We start from the raw sequence: 20,201 nt of genomic DNA, 5'->3' as shown, positions 1-20,201 counted from the left end.
AATGTAGAAAGATGACAAAACAGAAATTCCAGTTGGAAACCATGAATTATCCTGTAGCTACAGCCGGGCTTCTTGATGTGCTCAGGACTACAGCTAGGTCGGGGGTGTCGGTCTCGGCCACTCGGACAAGGAGAGGGTGGGCATCGTACGAGCTCATAGCCCACCCTCTCTCTAGCCCCCGGGGAATGGCAGAGTCTGGTCCAGTTAGGTCCCCGGTCTGCACGAAGCCAGCTGACAGCAGGGGAGCGTGCCCAGCTCAGTGCCTGTCTGGAGAGGGTGTGGGCTTAGGAGTGGCCAGAGCAGGTAGTGAGCAAAGTGGGGACAATAAGACAGGCCTCAGAAGGCCTCGTGGCCTCCTGTGAGCTGCAGGAAGAGGTCCTCGTCCAGTTCTTCTCCGCGGGCCCGCTCCCTTGTCGACAGGAAAATGTAGCCCCCGATGTACTCGTGCACAATGCGGCAGCTGGCAGACACGCAGCTGAAAGCCACGTTGATGTGCTCGTCAAACTCGATGGCGACCTGCAGAGTGAGCGGTCAGAGGGGCTGGTGGGGGTGGGATAAGAGAGCAGCCCCGGTCCTGCCCTGGCTGGGTCTGGCCTGGCCGCTGCGGTCTGGCCCCACCCCTGGCCGCGCCCTGCTTCCGCCCCATCCTCACTCCTGGCCCACCTGCCGGATGTCCCAGTTGACGTTCCACTGGCGCATGTTGCTGAAGCGCCAGGTCTTGACCACGTCGCCCACGGCCAAGTCGATGCGGATCAGTCTGTTGTTGGCGATGCCCAGGATCTCATCCTTCCTGCTGCCCTTGAACCTAGTTCCCCGGGGAGGACAGAGTGTGAGCAAGAGCCCTGCCCTGCACGGGCCCCAGGGCCCCCCCAGATAGAGCACGCTGTGCTCCTGTCATTTAGGTTCTCTGAGCCTCGAGTTCCTCTTCTGGAAGACGAGGGTTAACTGATCTAATCGTTACACTAGCATTCTTGGTGGCCTCAGGCAAAGTGTCCAGGCCTTTCGGTAACGACTTTTGTGGGTACCGTCGTCATCTGTTGCCTGGCTGTCTCTGCAGGCTGGGAAAGCGGGCAGAGGGCACTCTGTGTCATAGCAGCGGACCGCGGCCTCGAGAGGGACCGGGCTGCGGCAGAGCTGGGACAGGAGCTGGGACTCCTGCCCTCCTGGCCTGGTCTCTTGCTCTGGTGTCTGCTGCGGGGGCGCCCGCACAGAGCAGGAAGGGAGGCTTCGGGGGTGCCCCTCTCCAGGCAGGAGGGGAGGGCAGAGGGGGGCTGGGGCGGGGCCCGTACCTGACCACGACATAGGAGATGCCAAAGTCAGGCAGGGACTGCCAGGCCTGGATGAAGCGCAGCTGGGCCTCGGACAGCGAAAGTTGGGCCACGTTCTGGTGGGCTTCCAGGATCCGTGGGGTGAGCTGCGGGACCACGTTGGTGAGGGGCGGCCCCGAAGTCCCTGAGACCCCCCGCCTGTCCCCATCAGGGAGATCGGATGCTGAGCCTGGAGCAGGGGCGGGGCCCAGCGCGGGGCCTCCACTGGGCGCCCTCGCACCACTCAGCAGACGGTTGCTGAGCCAGGCCCTGAGGTGGCCAGCCGGGCCGTGACCCCTCCCAGGGGGTGGGGACCAGCATGCTCCGTCTCAAGGACAAGGGTAGGAGAAGGAACGAGTGAGCACGTGGCTTTCTAGAGGAAGGCTGTGTGGAGATCCAGGGGCCAAGGGTGGCCAGGTAAAAGCCGTGGTCATTCCCCCCACCCACTTCCTTTGGCACCTGCTTGGCCTTGAACTTCCGCTGGAAGCGTGGGGCAACAAGGCCGTAGGGGTTGAGGCCCTCGGCAGAGGCGTCAGGGCCCTGGGGGTGGTTGCCTGAGCCCCCGCCACCCGTCCGCTGCAGGCTGAGGAAGGCCAGAATGGCCTGCACCTCGCTGGCGTAGCTGCTGTCTGCCATGGTGCGACCCTTAGAGGCCAGTCGGCAGCCGGCCATCCAGTGGGCGTACTGCTTCTCCTGGGGTGCGAGGAACAGGGGAGGGTGGTGAGGGGCTCGCCGGGCTCTGGTTCGGCCCCCCCCCCCCACCCCGGCCCTGTCCCCGGCCCCACTCCGGCTTCGGCCCGGCGCTGACCCCTGCCCGGCCCTCACTTACATCCTGGCACCTCACGTGGATCTCACTCATGCCCTCGGGGGAGGGTACTAGGAGTTTGATGCAGAACTTCTGGCCGGAGACATTGACATCGGGGACTACCTCACAGCCTAGAGGGAGACAAAGGGGTGGGTAGGAGGCTGGGTGGGGGGGGGCCCTGCCTGAGAGGTCCCTGGGAGAATGCCGGCCCAGCACAGTGCCTCAGGACAGAGGTATCTTCCCTCTACCCCGAGGGGGAAACTGAGGTGGGCCAGGTGGGCCCCCAGCCAGCTCCTGCCCTTGTCCCCGTCCTGGCCCGGCGGCCCCTCACTCACCCTTGAGGTTGAGCTGCTGAATGGGGTCCCCCGGGGCCTCCTCCTGGCTCTTGTAGTAGGACAGCGTGGTCTCCTTGAACACCACCCAGTGCTGGCGGTACCCTTTTAGGGTCAGCTTCCGGGGCCTGAGGGTGAGGCAGGTGTGTGACAGGCTGTGTGCTCCGTCTCCACACTGGGCCCCCTCCAGCGGCGCTGCCGACCCTGGGCCCGAACTCACCGGAAGATCCGGAGATGGTCCTTGAGCTCTGGGATGGTGGTGAGGTTGTCCTGGGGGGGGGACGAGGAGTCAGAGGAGGGCCAGGTCTCCGCACGCGACCCTGACCCCGACGCCAGCCCGACCCGGGCTCCTCCTCACCAGCACGTCTGTGGGCGCCGACCCCTCCAGCTTCACCTCCAGGTTGTTCAGGGCCGCGTCCAGGTCGTCCAGCCCGGGGTCTGCGGCGGCGGGTTCGCCCGCCTCCCCACTCTGGGACAGCTTGTTGATGTGGTACTGGGTGGGGCACATGGCCAGGGAGGGCTGGGTGGGCAGCCCAGGAGCCCGCAGGGCCCTAAGCGGGGCGTCCCGAAGACGGGGCCCCACCCCGGAAGACCCTCCCTGCCCTGGGTCTGGCCCGCGCCCCGGCCCCCCAGGTCCCCTGGCCCGCCGGGCACCTGCAGGGCTGCAAACACCATCATCTCCTCCTCGGTGCAGTCGGTCTCCTCCAACAGCAGGTCCCACCGCGCCTGCTCGTACAGCTGGGTCAGCCGCACCGGGTCCGTCTGCGGCAGGGGTGGGGGAGGCTGGGTTGGTCAGGTGCCAAGTGCCCCCGGCACCCTGTGCGCCCCGACCCCTTGAGCCTCAGCCTCCAGCCCTGCCCCCTGCACAGTGCCAAGTTCGCCTAGCGGCCCCACACGGGCAGCAGACCCCCAACTCCAGCCGTATGGCCTGCCCGGGCAAGTGGCACCGATCTCTCTGTAAAGCTTCCCGGACCAGGGGCGCCTGGGTGGCTCAGTCGGTTAAGCGTCCGACTTCGGCTCAGGTCATGATCTCACGGTCCGTGAGTTCGAGCCCCGCGTCGGGCTCTGTGCTGACAGCTCGGAGCCTGGGGCCTGCTTCAGATTCTGTGTCTCCCACTCTCTCTCTGACCCTCTCCCGTTCATGCTCTGTCTCTCTCTGTCTCAAAAATAAATAAACATTTAAAAAAAATTAAAAAAAAAAAAAAAAGCTTCCCGGACCAACGTCGACTGCGTGTCTACTGCGTGCCTTTGGGGGCAGAAGGGGGACCGAGTAAACCAATCAATGAATGAGTAAGGTGATTCAAGACTTCGATAAAAGCAATCAAGGAAGTAGCTTCTGTGGGGCCTTTCACTCGTGCCCTTGGACAAGGGCACCACGAGGACGATGGCGATGACAGAGGATGGAACTGGGATGCATGGAGCTCCTCGTGAGGAAGCATTCAGGGGAGTTGTCCTTGAGGAGATGTCGGACTGCCCTGCGGCCTGAAGGATGGCCACGGGCCACTGACGGGAAGAGTGATAGGAAGAACCCTCCAGAAAGAAGGAACAGGGACTGCAAAGCTCACGGGTCAGAAGACCAAGCCCATGGTCCCCCTGCAACCCGCCACAACTTACAGCGAAGGCGTAAAAAGGGTCAACCCAAAGGGACGAAGGGAGCGGGAATCCTTGCAGGTGAGGCACGCGGACGACATTTTGGAAGATGGAAAGCAGAAACGGGAACGGGAACTGAGTTACGGGGAGAGAGAGAGCCGGGATTGCTAACCCGTCTCCCCTCTCCTGTTCTGCGGTGGAGGCACTAATGAGTTCTGAAAATAGGCAGAAAACAAACAGCAAAAAGAACACAGATCCGGACAGAGGCATCCAGGGCACGTGGCGGCTCCCCACCGGGATCCTCCGGCCGAGGGGTGAGGGTGGGCTGCCGTGAGGACGGCAGAAGGGGTCTCAAAGGAGCCGGTGCCCCCACTCCCTGCAGCCCAGTGACAGCCAGGCACCTGGCAGAGGAGAGATTTACGCTCTGGCGATGGTGAGCCAGAGACAGTCTAGGCACAGCTGGGCGAGGGACGGCACTGTGCTCGAAACAGATGAAGAAAGTTGACGTGCTGAAAGGTGAGACTTCCCCAAGTCCCACGGTCGCCTAAGACATTGGCAGTGAGCCTTCTGTTCCCAGTCGGGAGATCAGAGGGTTCACGGCTGAGAAACTGACGAGCCAAAGAGAAACCCCTTACAAAAAACGGCATCCTTACCCCAGCGCCCCCAGGAAGCCCCCAGAGTGCCAAGCTCTATTCACCGGCTCAGGGTTTTCAGGGGCTTCCCGGAGCCTTGCCTCTCACCACGAAAGGGCAGGCAGGGATCACCCGCGTGTAAGGGAAGCTGCTGACGTCAACCACAGGGACCAAGATGAACAGCAGAGAAAGAGCTTAGAGGAAATGAAATCAGTAGGGAGCAGAAGAAAACTTCAACCAGTCCAAATCCTTAGAAAGACAAAATGCTGCGCTCCTAAAACAAGGACAGGATGCTGTGTTTAAAAGGAGCATAATTATAAAGGTTTAGTAATTCAGACTGCAATCCAGCTGGAATTGGTATTTGTATGTGGATATTTGTTTGTTTGTTTGTTTGTTTGTTTGTTTTTAACATGGGTACCCTGGGGCGCCTGGGTGACTCAGTCGGTTAAGCATCTGACTCTAGATTTCAGCTCAGGTCGTGATCTAGTGGTCATGAGATCGAGACCTGTGTTGGGCTCAGCATTGGATGTGGAGCCTGCTTGAGATTCTCTTTCTCTCTCTCTCTGCCCCACCCCTGCTCATGCTCACTCCCTCACTCCCTCTTAAAATAAATAAACATTAAAAATACATATATAGGTATCCAATGGACCCAGTATCATTTATTGATTCATTTATCCGTTCCCAGTGACCCTGGGGTCCCCTTTGTTCTAAGTCAGGGGAATATAAACGTATGGGTCTCTCTCTGACTCTCTGTGGTTCCATTGGTCAACTTGTCTCTCCAGCTGGACTGCATATCTAAATACTAAAAGTTAAAACAATAAAGCTTTGGGGCGCCTGGGTGGCTCAGTCAGTTGAGCGTCCGACTCCGGCTCGGGTCACGATCTCGCGGTCTGTGGGTTCGAGCCCCGCGTCGGGCTCTGGGCTGATGGCTCAGAGCCTGGAGCCTGCTTCCGATTCTGTGTCTCCCTCTCTCTCTGCCCCTCCCCCGTTCATGCTCTGTCTCTCTCTGTCTCAAAAATAAATAAACATTAAAAAAACAAAAAAAAACCCCAAAAAAACAATAAGGCTTTTAGAGAAAAATAGGACTACATCTTTGTGATCTTGGAATTAAAAAAATATATTCTTTTTTTTTAATGTTTATTTATTTTTGAGACAGAAAGAGACAGAGCATGAGTAGGGGAGGGGCAGAGAGAGAGATCTCACAAACCGTGAGATCATGACCTGAGCTGAAGTAGGTCGCTCAACCGACTGAGCCACCCAGGCGCACCGCCTCCCCCCAAAAAAAAGATTTCTTAAACAGGACACAAAAGATATCAATCATAAAAGAAAAAAAATATTTGAAAATAGAAGGCAGATTATATTAAAATTAGGAAGGTCTTTTTATCAAAATAAACCATCAAGAGAATGAAAAGGCAAAGCACGGGGTGGGAAGACACAGTCACAATATACTTATCTGACAAAGTATTACTCATGTACAGAATATATAAAGACCTCCTATAAAGCAATAGGAAAGATAAGCAATTCAACATTAAAAGTTGTCAAAAAAGGGCGCCTGGGTGGCTCAGTCTGTTAAGCATCCGACCTCGGCTCAGGTTATGATCTCACAGTTTGTGAGTTCGAGCCCCATGTCGGGCTCTGTGCTGACAGCTCAGAGCCTGGAGCCTGCTTCCGATGCTGTGTCTCCCTCTCTCTCTGACCCTCCCCCATTCATGCTCTGTTTCTCTCTGTCTCAAAAATAAATAAACATAAAAAAAAAATTTTCTTAAGTTGTCCAAAAAAAAAAAGAAAAGTTGAACAGAAACTTGACAAAAGAGGATATCCAAATGGCTAGTAGCCATATGAAAAAGGGCTCCACCTGATTAGTCATCAGGGAAATGTGAATTAAAGTCACATAGGAAGCACATAGTGGTTGTCTGGGGTTGGGTGTGGGAGGGGCAGTTACTACAAATAGCACTAGAGAAATTTCTGGGGTGATGAAATACCTCCCTCAGAACTTGATTGTGGTGATGGCTGCACAACTGTGTAAATTTGCTAAAGATAAATCGAACTGCATGCTTACGCTGAGTGATTTTGTTGGCATGTAAGTTACAGCTAAGTAAAGCTGTTAAAAAAACAACAACAAATAAGCAAAAAAACCATACGAGGGGCCATTACACACCTACCAGAATGGTTACCACAAAAAAAAGAGAGGAAATACCAAGTGCCAGTAAGGTTGTGGAACAAGGGACATTCTCATGCACCTGCTGAGAAATGTGTGCAGAAATGTGTGCCCATGTTCACCGGAAGACATTACAGGAATGTTCGTAGCATCCTTATTCGTAATCGTCTCAATCTGGAGACTGTGCAATGCCCATCAGCAGTAGAACGGACAGTGAATTGGGGTATATTGACATAAAGGAACGTCGCACACCAATGAGAGAGAATAGGCTACAACTATGTGTAACATACAAGCATGTGAATCATACAAACATAATGCTGAGTGGCAACAGCCAGACAACTGCGTGATTTCATTGATGTAGATTTCAACACAGTCAAAACCATCTATCGTGTTAGGATTAATCTTAGTGCCGCCCCAGCCATGGGAGATACTGCCTGGAAGTGGTAGGAAGGAGGCTTCTGGGGGCTGGTAAAGTCCTGTTGCTTGATGTGTTGGATACATTTGTACATTGCTCTAAAAGCATGTTATACTAAAACAAAAACAAAAAAACTTTACAAAGGAACACTCAGAAGACAAGAGCTCTTAGAACGTAAAAGGGTAGTTGCAGAAATTAAAAATTCAACACATCATTTGAAAGATAAGTCAAAGCACTGTCCAGAAAGTAAAACAAAAAGGCAACAAACTTAGAAATGACAAAGAACAACTGGGGCGCCTGGGTGGCGCAGTCGGTTAAGCGTCTGACTTCGGCCAGGTCACGATCTCGCGGTCCGTGAGTTCGAGCCCCGTGTCGGGCTCTGGGCTGATGGCTCAGAGCCTGGAGCCTGTTTCTGATTCTGTGTCTCCCTCTCTCTCTGCCCCTTTCCCCGTTCATGCTCTGTCTCTCTCTGTCCCAAAAATAAATAAACGTTGAAAAAAAAAAAAAAAAGAACAAGGGGCGCTTGACTGGCTCAGTTGGTAGAGTATGCGACTCTTGATCTCGGGATTGTGAGCTTGAGCCCCACAGTGGGTGTAGAGATTACTTAAAAATAAAAAATCTTAGGGGCACCTGGGTGGCTCGGTCGGTTAAGCATTTGACTTTGGCTTGGGTCAGGATCTCACGGTTCGTGGGTTCAAGCCCCGTGTCGGGCTCTGTGCTGACAGCTCAGAGCCTGGAGCCTGCTTCAGATTCTATGACTCCCTCTCTCTCTCTCTCTCTCTGTCTCTCCCCCGCTCATGCTTTGTCTCTTTCTCTCTCAAAAATAAACATTTAAGAAAGAAAGAAAGAAAGAAAGAAAGAAAGAAAGAAAGGACCTTAAAAATTGAGAAAGACACGATAAATGTCTACGTTGTTTTCTTTGAAGAATCAATCCAGGGGGTCTAATATCGACTGAGTTCCAGCAGAAAGGAACAGAAAACTGGCGGGGAGGAAATGATTGAGATTATTTAGGGTATTTCTCCAGAACTGAAAGACTCAGGTTTCTGACTTGAAAGGGCTCCGCAAGTGTGCAGGTCAGTCAACAAAGATAGATCCTTACTAGGACATAGTATTGAGAGATTTCAAAGCATCATGAGATAAAGAGAAGATCTAAAAGCTTCTGGTACCTCCCCTCCCCGTCCAAGAAAAAATAAAAAGGTCTCATACGAAAGGACTAAAAATAAAAATGGCACTAGACTCCACAATAGTAACACCGAGAACCAGAAGGACGAGGGGAAGGTGGCTTCAGATGTGGCAGAGGAATGTTTCCAACCTAGAATTCTACACCTGGCTAAACTATCACGCACGTGAGGGCAGAGTAGTGAACTTTTCAGACATGCAGGATTTCAACGCCTTTATCAGGTTAGGGGAAGCTGCCGAAACATATGTTTCATTCAGAATGATGAGTGAGGGGCACCTGGGTGGCTCTGTCGGTTAAGCATCCGACCTCAGCTCAGGTCATGATCTCGTGGTTCGTGAGTTCGAGCCCCACGTCGGGCTCTGTGCTGACAGTTCAGAGCCTGGAGCCTGCTTTGGATTCTGTGTCTCTGTCTCTGTCTCTCTCAACAATAAATAAAACATTAAAAAAAAAAAAAATGAAGGAACGAGTCAACAGAGGAACACAGAAGATTCAGGAACCAAGAAGTCCAGTAGAGAAATTCCCAGGAAATAGACAAGGGCAGTCCAAGGACAGCAGCTGTGCAGGGATCCCACTCTACGGTTCCAAGGGAACAATGATGCTGACTGATTACCTAACGTGATCCACCCCAAAGGAGAAGCCACAGCCACGTAGAGAATATCCAGAGAGCCATGTGGGGAGGGGGTCTCTCTTCTAACTGTGCACAATTAATAGAAAAATAAGAAAATAAAATATAACAATTGTGCACTATAAGAAAATGTTGCTTTTAAACTTTTGTTTTAAAAACAAACGAGAACAGGGGCGCCTGGCTGGCTCATTGGCAAAGCATATGACTCTTGATCTCGGGGTTGTGAGTTCAAGCCCTGCGAGGCATGTGGAGATTACTTACAAATACAATCTCGAAAAAAATAAAAACAAAGAGAACAACAAAGACCCGTCGCTGGATTTTAGATGTTGGACAAGAGACCACACAGAACAGTGGTCCCGACGGAAGGGAAACAAACACAGCGAATCCTAAGATTGCCCCAGATTGCTTACTGCCCAGAGAGAGCCCAGCCTATTTCCCGAGCTGAAGAAATGGAGTTGAGCATTTGCTGAGTCCACGGCAGCTAGATTTCACAGGACAGAGGACTGGAGAGGAGAGAGCTGCCCGGAGAGAAAGCTCCGGAGAGCAGCAGAGGGCTCCTCCTGAGTCTTCAGCTAAGCACTGATCGACGTATGTGTGGAAGGAAATTACCCAAAGCTGATGGGAAAAGAAACATTTGAAAGGAGCCAGGTGGAACATTTGCCAGCAGTAACCTACGGGGGGAAACGGTTCACGTTCCCCAAAAGCCAGATTAGAGAAACCTCATGATGCATGGCACATTGGGAAGAGTTCTCAGAAGGCAATTGTCTCAGTAATGGGGTAAATTAGCCCTAGATGAGCGGCTGCTTTTGTCCTGTCTAATTAATATTCAAAGCAAGCCTTGGAAGGATTGAACTGTCTCCAAGTAGTTTAACTTCATCCCTAAACAAAGTTTAAAAATAGTTAAAGGACTACAAAAAAAAAAAAAAATCTAGCACCCAAGAACATAAAAAGATTGCATTGTCTGGCATCAAATAAAAAATGACCAGGCGGGGCGCCCAGGTGGCTCCGTCGGTTAAGCAGCCGACTTCGGCTCAGGTCACGATCTCGCGGTTTGTGAGTTCAAGCTCCGCATCGGGGCTCTGTGCTGACGGTTCAGAGCCTGGAGCCTGCTAAGGATTCTGGGTCTCTCTCTCTCTCTCTCCCCTCCTCTCCTCACACACTCTCTCTCTCTCTCTCCAAAATAAATAAACATAAAAAAAAAAAAAATGACCAGGGATGAAAACAAGCGGAAAAATACAACTCATAATGAGGAGTCCATAGAAACAGATCCAGAAATGAAACAGATGATAGAATGAGTAGGTAACAATCAGGAAAAGTTATTATAAATATATCACGTGTGTTGAAGGAGGTAGAGAAAACCAGGAGCATGTTAAGGAGAGACATGGAAACTATTAAAAAGGTCACAATTAAACTTCTAGGCATGAAATCCACGGCAGATTAGATGTGGCAGAAGAAAAGATCAGTAAACTTGAAGATATAGCAAGAGGGCGCTTGAGTGTCTCAGTTGGTTAAGTGGCCAACTCTTGATTTCTGCTCAGGTCATGATCTCACAGTTCATGAGTTCAAGCCCCACATCGGGCTCTGCTCTGACAGAGTGGAGTCTGGGATTTTCCCTTTCCCTCTCTCTCTGCCTCTCTCGCTCTCTCAAAATAAATAAATAAACATTAAAAAAAAAAAAAAAGAGCAAGAGACCTACACAAAATGCAGCACAGAAAAGTAAGGCTGGGGGGGCGGGGTGCCTGTGTGGCTCAGTCCCATAAGCGTCCGACTTCGACTCAGGTCATGATCTCATGATTCGTGAGTTCGAGCCCCACATCGGGCTCTGTGCTGACAGCTCGGAGCCTGGAGCCTGCTTCGGATTCTGTGTCTCCCTCTCTCTCTGCCCCTCCCCTGCTTGTGCTCTGTCTCTCTCTCTCTGTCTCTCTCTCTCAAAAATAAAGAAACATTAAAATTTTTTTTTAAAAATAAGACTTGAAGAGACATCTAAAAAAAACGAACAGGGCACCAGTGGGCTGTGGGACAATCCTAAGTAGTCCAATAGTTTATATAATTAGAATCTCATCAAGAGAGGGGGCAGGAAGAAATCTCTGCAAAATTTTTCAAATTTGGGGCGCCTGGGTGGCTCAGTCAGTTGAGCGTCCGACTTCGGCTGAGGTCATGATCTCGCAGTTTGTGAGTTCGAGCCCCGCGTCGGGCTCTGTGCTGACAGCTCGGAGCCTGGAGCCTGCTTCCGATTCTATGTCTCCCTCTCTCTGCCCCTCCCCTGCTGATGCTCTGTCTCTCTCTGTCTCTCAAAGATGAATAAATGTTTAAAAAAAAAAAATATATATATATATATATATATATAATTTTTCAAATTTGACACAAACTGTCAACTCACAGATACAAGAAGCTCACTGAACCCCACGCATGAGAAACCTGAAGGGAACCAAGGCACATGATAATCACGTTGTTTTAAGGCAGTGATTCAAAAATCCTAAAAGTAGTCAGGAGAAAAGACACATTACATACACATGAATAAAGAATGACAGGGGACCCTGCTGGGAGCCACGCAAGCCACAGGACGGTGTGGGGACATTTCTTCAGAGTGCCGTTAAGTAACAAAACTGTCAACCGAGGACTCTACACCGAGCTCTCACAATCAAAGGCAAAATAACGAGTTATTCAGACATACAAAAGCTGAGAAAGAATCATCACCACTAGATCAAGCACCACAAGAAATGTTCAAGGAAGTCCTTCGGGCGGACAGAAAATGATACCAGCTGGAAATCTGTATCTATGCACAGGAATAAAGAGACAGGGAACGGTGAATGTGTGGGCAGAAATAAAAGACTGTTATATTTTTAAAAATGTCTTTACAGGACAGTTGGCTGACGGAAATGAATCTTGATTATTCTGATGTCAACATCCCGGTTTTGATACTGTCCGTAGACACTGGGGAAAGGGTACCTAGGTATCTAGGATCTCGGGGATTCTTTTTTGTTTTTTTTTGTTTTAAGATTTTATTTTATTTTATTTATTTATGTTCAAAAGTGTATTTCTTTTGAGAGAGCCGATATCAAGAGTTGGATGCCCAACCAGCTGAGCCACCCAGGCACCCCTAATATTTTATTTTTCAGTAACCTCTACATCCAACCGGGGGGTGCGAACTCACAACCCCGAGATCACGAATCACACGCCCCACCAGCTGAGCCAGGCAGGCGCCCCTCTGTGTATCATTTCTCCCAACCTGCCTGGGGGGATCTCCAGCTATCACAAAACACAAAGTTTCACAAAAAAGGACTGACTGGTTAAAGTAAAAAATAATAGTGATGGCCACTCAACCGTTCTACTCCTAGATGTACACCCAAGAGAAATGAAAAGATACGACCGCTCAAAAAAACCTGTACGTGGATATTCACGGAAGCATCATTCGTTAATAGCCAACATGTGGGCGGGGGGAAATGAAACATCTTGTGATTGCTGAATGGATAAATAAAATGTGGCACACCCACGCAACGAAATGCCATTTTGCGGGGCGCCTGGGTGGCTCTGTCGCTTAAGCCTCTGACCTCAGCGCAGGTCACGATCTCACAGCTCGTGAGTCTGAGCCCCGCGTCGGGCTCTGTGCTGACAGCTCGGAGCCTGGAGCCTGCTTCGGATTCTGTGTCTCCCTCTCTCTCTGCCCCTCCCTGCTCATGTGTGCGCTCTCTCTCTCTCTCTCTCTAAAATAAACATTACAGTTGTTTTTTTTTTTAAATACCATTTTGCAATAAAAAGGAATAAAACAGCGAAACACGCTAAAACATGAAACCATGATGCCAACGGAAAGAAGCCAGTCACAAAAAGCCACACACTGTGAGATCTTATGTATACGAAACGTCCGCAAAGGGCAAATCTAGAGACACAGAAGGGAGACTAGGAGTTGCCTGGGGCTTGAGGGTCAGGAATAAACGGGAGGGACTGCTGATGGGGATGATTTTGGAGGAGGTGATGAAAATGTTACAGAATGTGCTGATGGCTGCCCAGCTCTGTGAATGTACCAGAAACCATTGGGTTATACACTCTGAATGGACCAATGATATGGTATGTGGATTATTTCTCGACACAGCCGTCATAATGACAGCAACGACAAGAATGGCAATGTCTTGCAGGCTTTGACACAAGCAGAATCCAAGAATGTGATAACGAGAATATAGAGGCTGGGAGGGGACATACAACCGTCCTGTTGTCAGGTTCCCGTGCAGAAGCGGTAGAATATTATTGGATGGTAATAGTGTATGTGTACTATAACCCCTAAAGCAACCACTCAAAAAATTTTTGGCGGGGGTGGGGCGGCGCCTGCGTGGCTCAGTCAGTTAAGCGTCCGACTCTTGGTTTCGGCTCAGGTCATGATCTCACGGTTTGTGAGTTCGAGCCCAGGGTCAGGCTCCACACTGACAGCATAGAGCCTCCTTGGGATTCTCTCTCTTTCTCTCTCCCTGCCCTTTCCTGCTCACTCTCTATCTGTCTCTCAAAATAAATAAACTTAAAAAAAAAAAGTTTTTAAGTATAGCTAAATAAACTAATATAAAGGAGATAAAATGGAATCATGGAAACCGCTCAAGGGAAGGAAGGCAGGAGAAACAGAAGGAAACAACAACAAATCCCCAGGAGAGGGAGGGGCTGAGTGTAGAGGGGAGGAAGGGGGACAGATAGGTGCGCAGGGACCAGATCAGGCAATGGCCTGGGGGCTGGGCAGCGGGGGGGGGGGGGGGGCAGTAAGCGGCCATAGGAGTGAGTTGACCCCTAGGGTATGCTCATTCTAGGTGCGGTGCGGAGGGTGGGGAGTGCGCCAACCCACGTGACACAGACGAAAAGCAGGTGGTTTGGGGTTTTCATTCAAGGGACTGGTGAACGGGGACGCAAAGATGGATGAGGTGGGAGGGAGGGAAAGGGAAGGATCCAGAATGGTGTAAGTGCGGCCTTGCGTAACGACTCCATGAAAGGTGGGAGGATGTCCCGGGCAAGCTGGGAATCAGGACTTTGTTCAGGCAGGTCTGTGAGCAGAGCGGGGCCGCCTGGACACTTGAGTCTAGAGCTCAGGGGACAATGTCTATGCTGGACATGACGCACTTGTGAGCTGTAATGGGCAAAGGGGGTTAAGGATGGCTGAGGAGTGAGTTTCTGGGCTTGCTGACCCCCAGAGGCTGCGGGGACAGGAGGAGACCGGGGGAACCCGGACAGGATATCTGGAGACACCCCCCCACCCCCCCGCTCGCCTCGCCCCAGCTCTCAGTGAGCAGCGGACAAACAGCAGGTGTGCTTCCACTGTGTGGATGGGGACAGAAGACGCTAGGACAGATTTGGCTGAGGAGAGAGAGGGAGTCCAGGAGCACCCATAGGAAAGACTTGGAACCAGGAGGCAGGAGTCCGGGGAGCAAGGACACTGAAAACAGCATTTAGAAGTTGGGCAGTAAAGGGCGGGGGGGGCAAGAGAAGGGGTCACAGGTAAGGGAGCACGTGTGGGGGCCTGACAGTTTCTGAGAGGGACGCATGGAGCCCGTTGATCGCCGGTGGGGACGGCGGGCAGGGAGGGGGAGACACACGCAGCCCCTGCCCGCCAAGCCTCGCCCCTGCCCACCCAAACCTACAGCGTCACCGCTGCCAGGAAGCCTTCTCTGAGTCCAGGTGCCAGGTATCTGCCACCGGAGCAGGCTGCTGGGGGCACTCGCCGCTGTCTACACTGCTCTGCGGTCACTACCTGCCTGACAGCCCCCTGAGAGACAGGCCTGACGTCGGTCCCGGCTCAGCACCTTGTTGGTGGAACTAATAAACAGGAGTGTGGATCGGCAGACGCCCTCGGAGTCTCTCGCGTTCCCCGAGCCCAGACCCCCGACCCTAAATCCGCATGTCTCATCGACCCAGCACCCCCCCCCCCCCACCCCAGACCCAGCTCACCTTGGGATCCAGGTCGAAAAAGCTGTAGTACTTAAAGCGAAGCCAGAGCATGTCCCCCGCCTTGACACCCTGCTGCATGAGGCACCGCGACGAGTCCAGCCACCTGGCCCACAGCACAGGGCAGAGGTCAGGGCTGAGACAGGAAAGGTTCCGGGGCGTGGTGGGGGCTGGGCAGGGGGCTTGGGGGCAAGCACGCATATAAGAAAGGCCCGGAGACAGGAGGTATGGATTTGGGGTAAGGATACAGGGGAGGGCATGGACCTGGAGGTGGGAGCCCGGACACAAGGGGACATGGCTCCGGGCGCAGACCCGGCCAGCCGTGCACCTGCTGTGGAGCTGGGTCTTGTCCAACAGGGAGCTGGGCCGAGGCAGGCGCTGCAGCACGAGGGGGTCCGGCGGTGGCTGCGGCCGGCTCAGCATGTGATAGCAGGCCTCGGTCTGCGCACTGTCTGAGAAGTGGGCTGGCATCCCCCGGAACAACGCAGGTGCCACGCCTGGAGGGCAGGTCGGGGTCAAACAGGCCTCAGGGGCCCCGGCGCCGGTGCCCAGCCCCCCGCCTGCCCCGCCTGTCTGTGCTCACCCCCAGCCAGGACGACCTTGGTCAGGTCATACAACTCCTCTTCCGGCTCCTTCTCCTTCTTCTTCTTCTCCTTCTTCTCAGGAGCCCGGAGCAGAGACAGTTCCTCAGGATGCCGGATACCTGAGGGGAGCTGGGACCTCAGCAGGGGCCCGGGACCTGCCCCGTGACCTCCCGCTCCACTCCTGGGTACTTTGGGGCAGGTCACGGCCCTGCAGGCGGGATAGGGAACAGGACCGTAAGGACAAGGTGACAGTGACTGGGCCTTGTAAAGCAGGGAGACCTGGCCCCTCGCGGGACCTTGCAGGGTGGAGGATGGGGGTGGGGGGTGGGGAAGCAGCAGGGGACTCACTGAGGAGGCGGCAGATGGCAGCCACCGCCTGGAAGAGGGGCTGGGAGAAGCTGGCCCGGAGGCGCACGGCGCGGCGATTGGGCAGCCGCAGGATGATGGGCTGGTGCTGGGGTCCGAAGAAGAGGCGGGCATCAGCCAGGATACCGTACTTGTCCAGCGTCCAGTGGGTCTGCAGCAGCCACTGTTTTTTCTGTTCCCACCAAATGGCGTGGTCTGACCAGTCCTGCTTGCGCTCTGTGGTGGCACGGGGGAAGGGGACGTGCATCAGCCACGGAGGCGCCGGGCGCCGAGCACAAGCGCCGTCCCTCCCCGGCCCAAGGCAAGGGCGGGCCTGGGACTGAGGTCACAGCGGAATAGCTCTTTGCTGGCTGACCCTGCTCATTTCTCCGGGCTCAGTCGCGACCTCACTTCCCAGGGGAAGCCCCCCAACCCAGATCCAGGTGCCCCGATCTTAGTGCCTCCAGCCCACTGGGCTCCCCCACCCCCCATCCAGCACCTCCCCGGCCTTCCTGGGAACCCAGGAGGCAGAGGCCCTGTTGGGAGCCTGGGACCGTGCCCGGCACGCGGCAGCGGGCACTCCGGAAACATTTCTTGGTTACGAGCTCTGTGACCTTGGCCGAGGCCTTAACCTCTCTGGGCCGCAGTTTTCTAGTTCGTGAGATGTGGGCAGTCATCACTCCGAGCCCGTGGGCACCGAACGACGCCTGCGCGGCGTCTGTGACGTTTGACGCAGGCACGTGAATGCCGACGAGGGAGGATACGGTCAGAAATGTGAAGACTTCTCTCGCGCTGCTGCTGGTGACAGGGGACGCGTCTCCCTCCAGGACGGCGAGCTGAGGTGTGGTGAGCACAGGGGATGGGCCCAGCCCTCTAGAACGTGCCCAGTCCTTCCTCACCAGCGGCGCAGGTCTCCCTCTCCACCCGCGCTGGCCCCTGTCCTCCCTCCAGTTCCCTGCTTAGTGTCACAGAGCTGCTTAAATGCAAGAGATTCTCTGGCTCCATCTGGCCCACCTCTCAAGACGCTTGAGCCTCTGCTCTCGCTCTGTTCTTGGCTTTGTGGCACCCACTCCCCCATCTCCTCTTGCCTTTGGTTCGTGTTTTGTCCTCCTTGGCCCTTTTATCCCGGCCTGCCCCCCGTCCTTCCCTGCTCCAGGTCCCCGTCCTTCCCCGACCACGGCCTCTTCCCGGGGCTCGTCTAGTCCACAGCTTCGTCTTCCTGCTCCGATCCCCAAACGCACGGCACCTCGGGGTCAGGCCCTGCCCCGCGCCCCAGGCCAGAAACCCACACGCCCACCGGCTTCGGCCCCTCCAGAAACTTGTTCACCAGGCCATGCGCCTGCCTCTGGGGCAGAAATGCGGCGACTCCGAAGCACTCGTGGTGGGTGAAACTCACTCTGCCTGAAGCTGGACAGAGGCTCTTCTCCCCGCTTGCTGACTTCTCAGCACGGGTGACAGGACCTCCCTGCCAGGCCTCAGCTCTGTCTCTTTCACTTTTAGCCTCCGCATTTAATCGATGCCAGTCTCACCCTCCTGCCCATGCTCACTGCCCACGGTAAGAGGCCTTGTCTCCCTGCCTCCAGCCCACCCCCTACCTGAGGGGCCTGTCCACGTGTGAGCCTTAGCCACTGAAAGGCCCTTCGGTGGCCACTTTCCACCTCCGGGGTAGTCCAAACTCCTACCGGCGACCACCCCAGTCTCTTCTGGTCACGCTCCGGGCGTCCTCCCTGGCCTGGAGGCCCCAGTTCGGAACACCCCCACGCTCCAACATCACTCCTTGCCCTCCCGGTGATGGGCCCCCTGTCGGGACCCTCCTGGGGAGTCTCCCTGTCCTGGCTCCAGCCCCCGTGCCGTCTGTCTCTCCCCCTGTCCTGGCGGCTGTGGGGTCCGTCTCACCTGCCGGGCCACACTCCAGGTGGCACGGGGTTTGGCTGGACTGAGCCCCAGTAAGACATTGATACACTAAGGAATGAGCGGGATTAGGAGGGGTGGGGACAATGTCCCCGTTGCGGGGGACAGGAGCCGAAGGGATTTTCCCCGGTGGGCCCAGCAGTGGGTGGAGGGATCAGGTCTGCCTGTCTGTCCGTCTGTCTGACTGACTCGTTTAGGCCTCTTGCAATGCTCGCGTGCCCCGCCAGGAAGCCGACCAGGTCTTCCCTTGGGGCCCCGTCTCTTCGCCCCCTCTGCTTTGGCTCAGCCTGGGCCCGGTGGCCTCTTGGTCTGACACCCAGTCTCCTGAGGGACCCCCTGTTCCCCACTTCTGCTTTCACAGCCTCCTGGGTGCTGCCTGTTGGAAGCCCCCCGCTACCTCAGCCTTGTGGCCAGGCTGTCCCCGGGGCGGGGGGCCCGTCCGTCCACAAGCCAACTAATCTGCCTCCCAGGCTGCACGTGATGGGGTGGCTGGGTCTGAGGAAGCCTGCCCGCTCCCCCCGCTACTACCCGCAGGTGGCCCAGGCCCCAGAGGTCTCCTGGCTGAAACGATCATGGGCCTGCCTTCCCGCTCTGCCTTTTGGGGGTGTGCCTGCTGCCCGCCCAGGAAGGGGCAGCCCCTCTCCCCAACAGGGGAAGGGGACGAGAAGCCCCCATGTCACTAGCCCCGCTCCTCTCCACGCCTGCCTGGTACCACAGGCTGCTGTGCTGTAACTTCCTGTGGGGGCAGGGCCTTCCCACCCAGGCCAGGCCTGTCACCAGCCTGCTGAGGGCTTCCGCCCTGCAGAGAGGGTATGGGAGCGGGCCTGGTCTCCCCTCAGACCCTGAATGGCACCTCTGCCTCGGCCCGGGCAAGGCCCCTCTTGCCCCTAGGAGTGGGCGAACGGACTGGGGCCAGGTCTGCTCCCTGGGGACTTAGCAGAACCAGCTAGGGTGGGAGGAAGGGAGGGAGACCGCGGGAGGGAGGGGAAGTTGGGGAAATGTCTTTTTTGGAACCAGATGATTAAGGTGGTGCCTGAGTCACTGCGGCAGGGTTATCGAGAGCTGCACAGTCAGATGGCCCGGAAGTGCCCAGGGACCCAGTTATAGCCGCCCCATGGTGCTGAGGTCAGCAGCGGGGGCAGCGGTTCACTCACTAATCTCCTCCACGATCTTCAGGAGCACCCCGCCGATGTGCGACTCCCCCGTGACCCGGAGGGTGACCGACTCGGCCTCCGGGTCCTCCTCTCCCACAAACACCCGCAGCTCCCAGGATGAGTCGATGTAGTCGCCGGTGGCCGTCTTCATTCCCGCCATGGCTGCGGCGACTCTACAGAGGGTGGGAAGGAGGCAACGTGGGCAGGGTGCCGGGGCCTGCTAGGCTGCCCGTGTTCAAGTCCGGGGGGCCCCGTGGTGACCTGGACAGGCGGCCAGTATGTCATGGCAGCATCACGGGTCCAAGACACGGGTGCCAATTTGTTGCAGGCAAGCCTCAGGCCCCCTCGCCATTACCGGTGGTTTAACTGAATTGGTGTTGTCCGACCCGCTCCCACCTTCCAGATGGGAAGACTGAGTCCGGGTAAAAGTAAGAAGGGGGCTCACCCAAGATCACTCAGCTTGAAGCCAGCGCCCGGCACAACCCCTCTCTGCTTCCCCGGCTCCCATTTTGCCCCCCAAGCCCACCCTGGAGGGGTGGCAGCTGCCCACCCTGGAGAGAGTTGTGGACCCAGGTCGGGAGATACGTCCAATCCTGGCCCAAAGCTCAGATCCAAACAACCCAAACCAGCCACGGCCTCTTTAGGGTGGTGGAAAGTCCAGAGTGCCCCGTGGAGAGAGGCATGTGGGCAGAGGGGCCATAGGAGGGTGAAGGAAAGGGTCCCTGGGCCTTCAGCCGCCGCCCCACTTACCTTGCCTGTTAGGGTTTGGGGGCTGCAGGTGTGGGGGCTGGAGTACCGCCCACTCCCGGCCTCAGTCTAAACACCTGCAGATCAGTGAGTGCTTCCTTCCCCCTCTTCTCTCTCTCTGGAGCTTCCTTCAGAGGGCAGCCCCTTGCACCTCCTTATCAGGAGTGGGGCGGGCTCAGCCCCTCCCCAGGGCGGGCTGGCGCTGGGTGCAGGAAGCGAGTTGCCAACATGCAGAGGGTTCCAGTTGGGGCCCCACCTTTGTTCCCAGTGAGCACAGGAAGCAAGGAAGGAATGGGCCCGTGCCCCCTGCCCCCCCCCCCCCCCCCGCCACCGCGAAGTGTCCCTCATCTGGAGGGAAGCTCGGTTCAAACCAGAAAAGCCACCAACTCCTGCTTCCTGCACGAACCGTCCCCTGTAGGAAGCCATCTCCCATCTCCAGCCTGTCACAAAGTGGCGGCCTTTGGGCCATGAAACACCACCGGGCTGTCAAGAGAGAAAGT

General features: G+C 55.2%; 1 protein-coding gene across 1 annotated transcript; it reads right to left on the bottom strand.

Annotated features, from left to right (window-relative positions):
- Positions 1 to 10: 10 nt before the first annotated feature.
- Positions 11 to 19,837, bottom strand: FERMT3 (FERM domain containing kindlin 3). Its single transcript, XM_042905101.1, has 15 exons — positions 19,705 to 19,837; positions 18,955 to 19,127; positions 15,893 to 16,126; positions 15,544 to 15,663; positions 15,289 to 15,457; positions 14,964 to 15,066; positions 3,099 to 3,206; positions 2,803 to 2,937; positions 2,665 to 2,714; positions 2,448 to 2,572; positions 2,137 to 2,243; positions 1,767 to 2,000; positions 1,290 to 1,414; positions 664 to 805; positions 11 to 516 (listed from the first exon to the last, which is right to left on the bottom strand). Exons 2-15 carry the CDS (start codon positions 19,112 to 19,114, stop codon positions 337 to 339), a joined length of 1,992 nt encoding a protein of 663 aa, XP_042761035.1. The 5' UTR covers positions 19,115 to 19,127; positions 19,705 to 19,837; the 3' UTR covers positions 11 to 336.
- Positions 19,838 to 20,201: the final 364 nt, after the last annotated feature.

Source organism: Panthera leo, chromosome D1, assembly GCF_018350215.1.
Source record: "Panthera leo isolate Ple1 chromosome D1, P.leo_Ple1_pat1.1, whole genome shotgun sequence".
Classification (NCBI taxonomy): Eukaryota; Metazoa; Chordata; class Mammalia; order Carnivora; family Felidae; genus Panthera; species Panthera leo.
Note: the sequence above shows the minus strand (reverse complement) of the source record. Positions and strands in the feature narration are given on the sequence as shown.

What these genes read in the sequence shown, in the direction of transcription:
- FERMT3 (XM_042905101.1), bottom strand. Translation starts at nt 19,114, where the DNA reads ATGGCGGGAATGAAGACGGCCACCGGCGACTACATCGACTCATCCTGG. An exon ending in GAAGATCGTGGAGGAGATTA is followed by an intron (nt 16,127 to 18,954) that starts GTGAGTGAACCG and finishes GTGCCACCACAG; the next exon opens with AGCGCAAGCAGGACTGGTCA. An exon ending in GGAAGTTCAAGGCCAAGCAG is followed by an intron (nt 1,415 to 1,766) that starts GTGCCAAAGGAA and finishes GTGGTCCCGCAG; the next exon opens with CTCACCCCACGGATCCTGGA.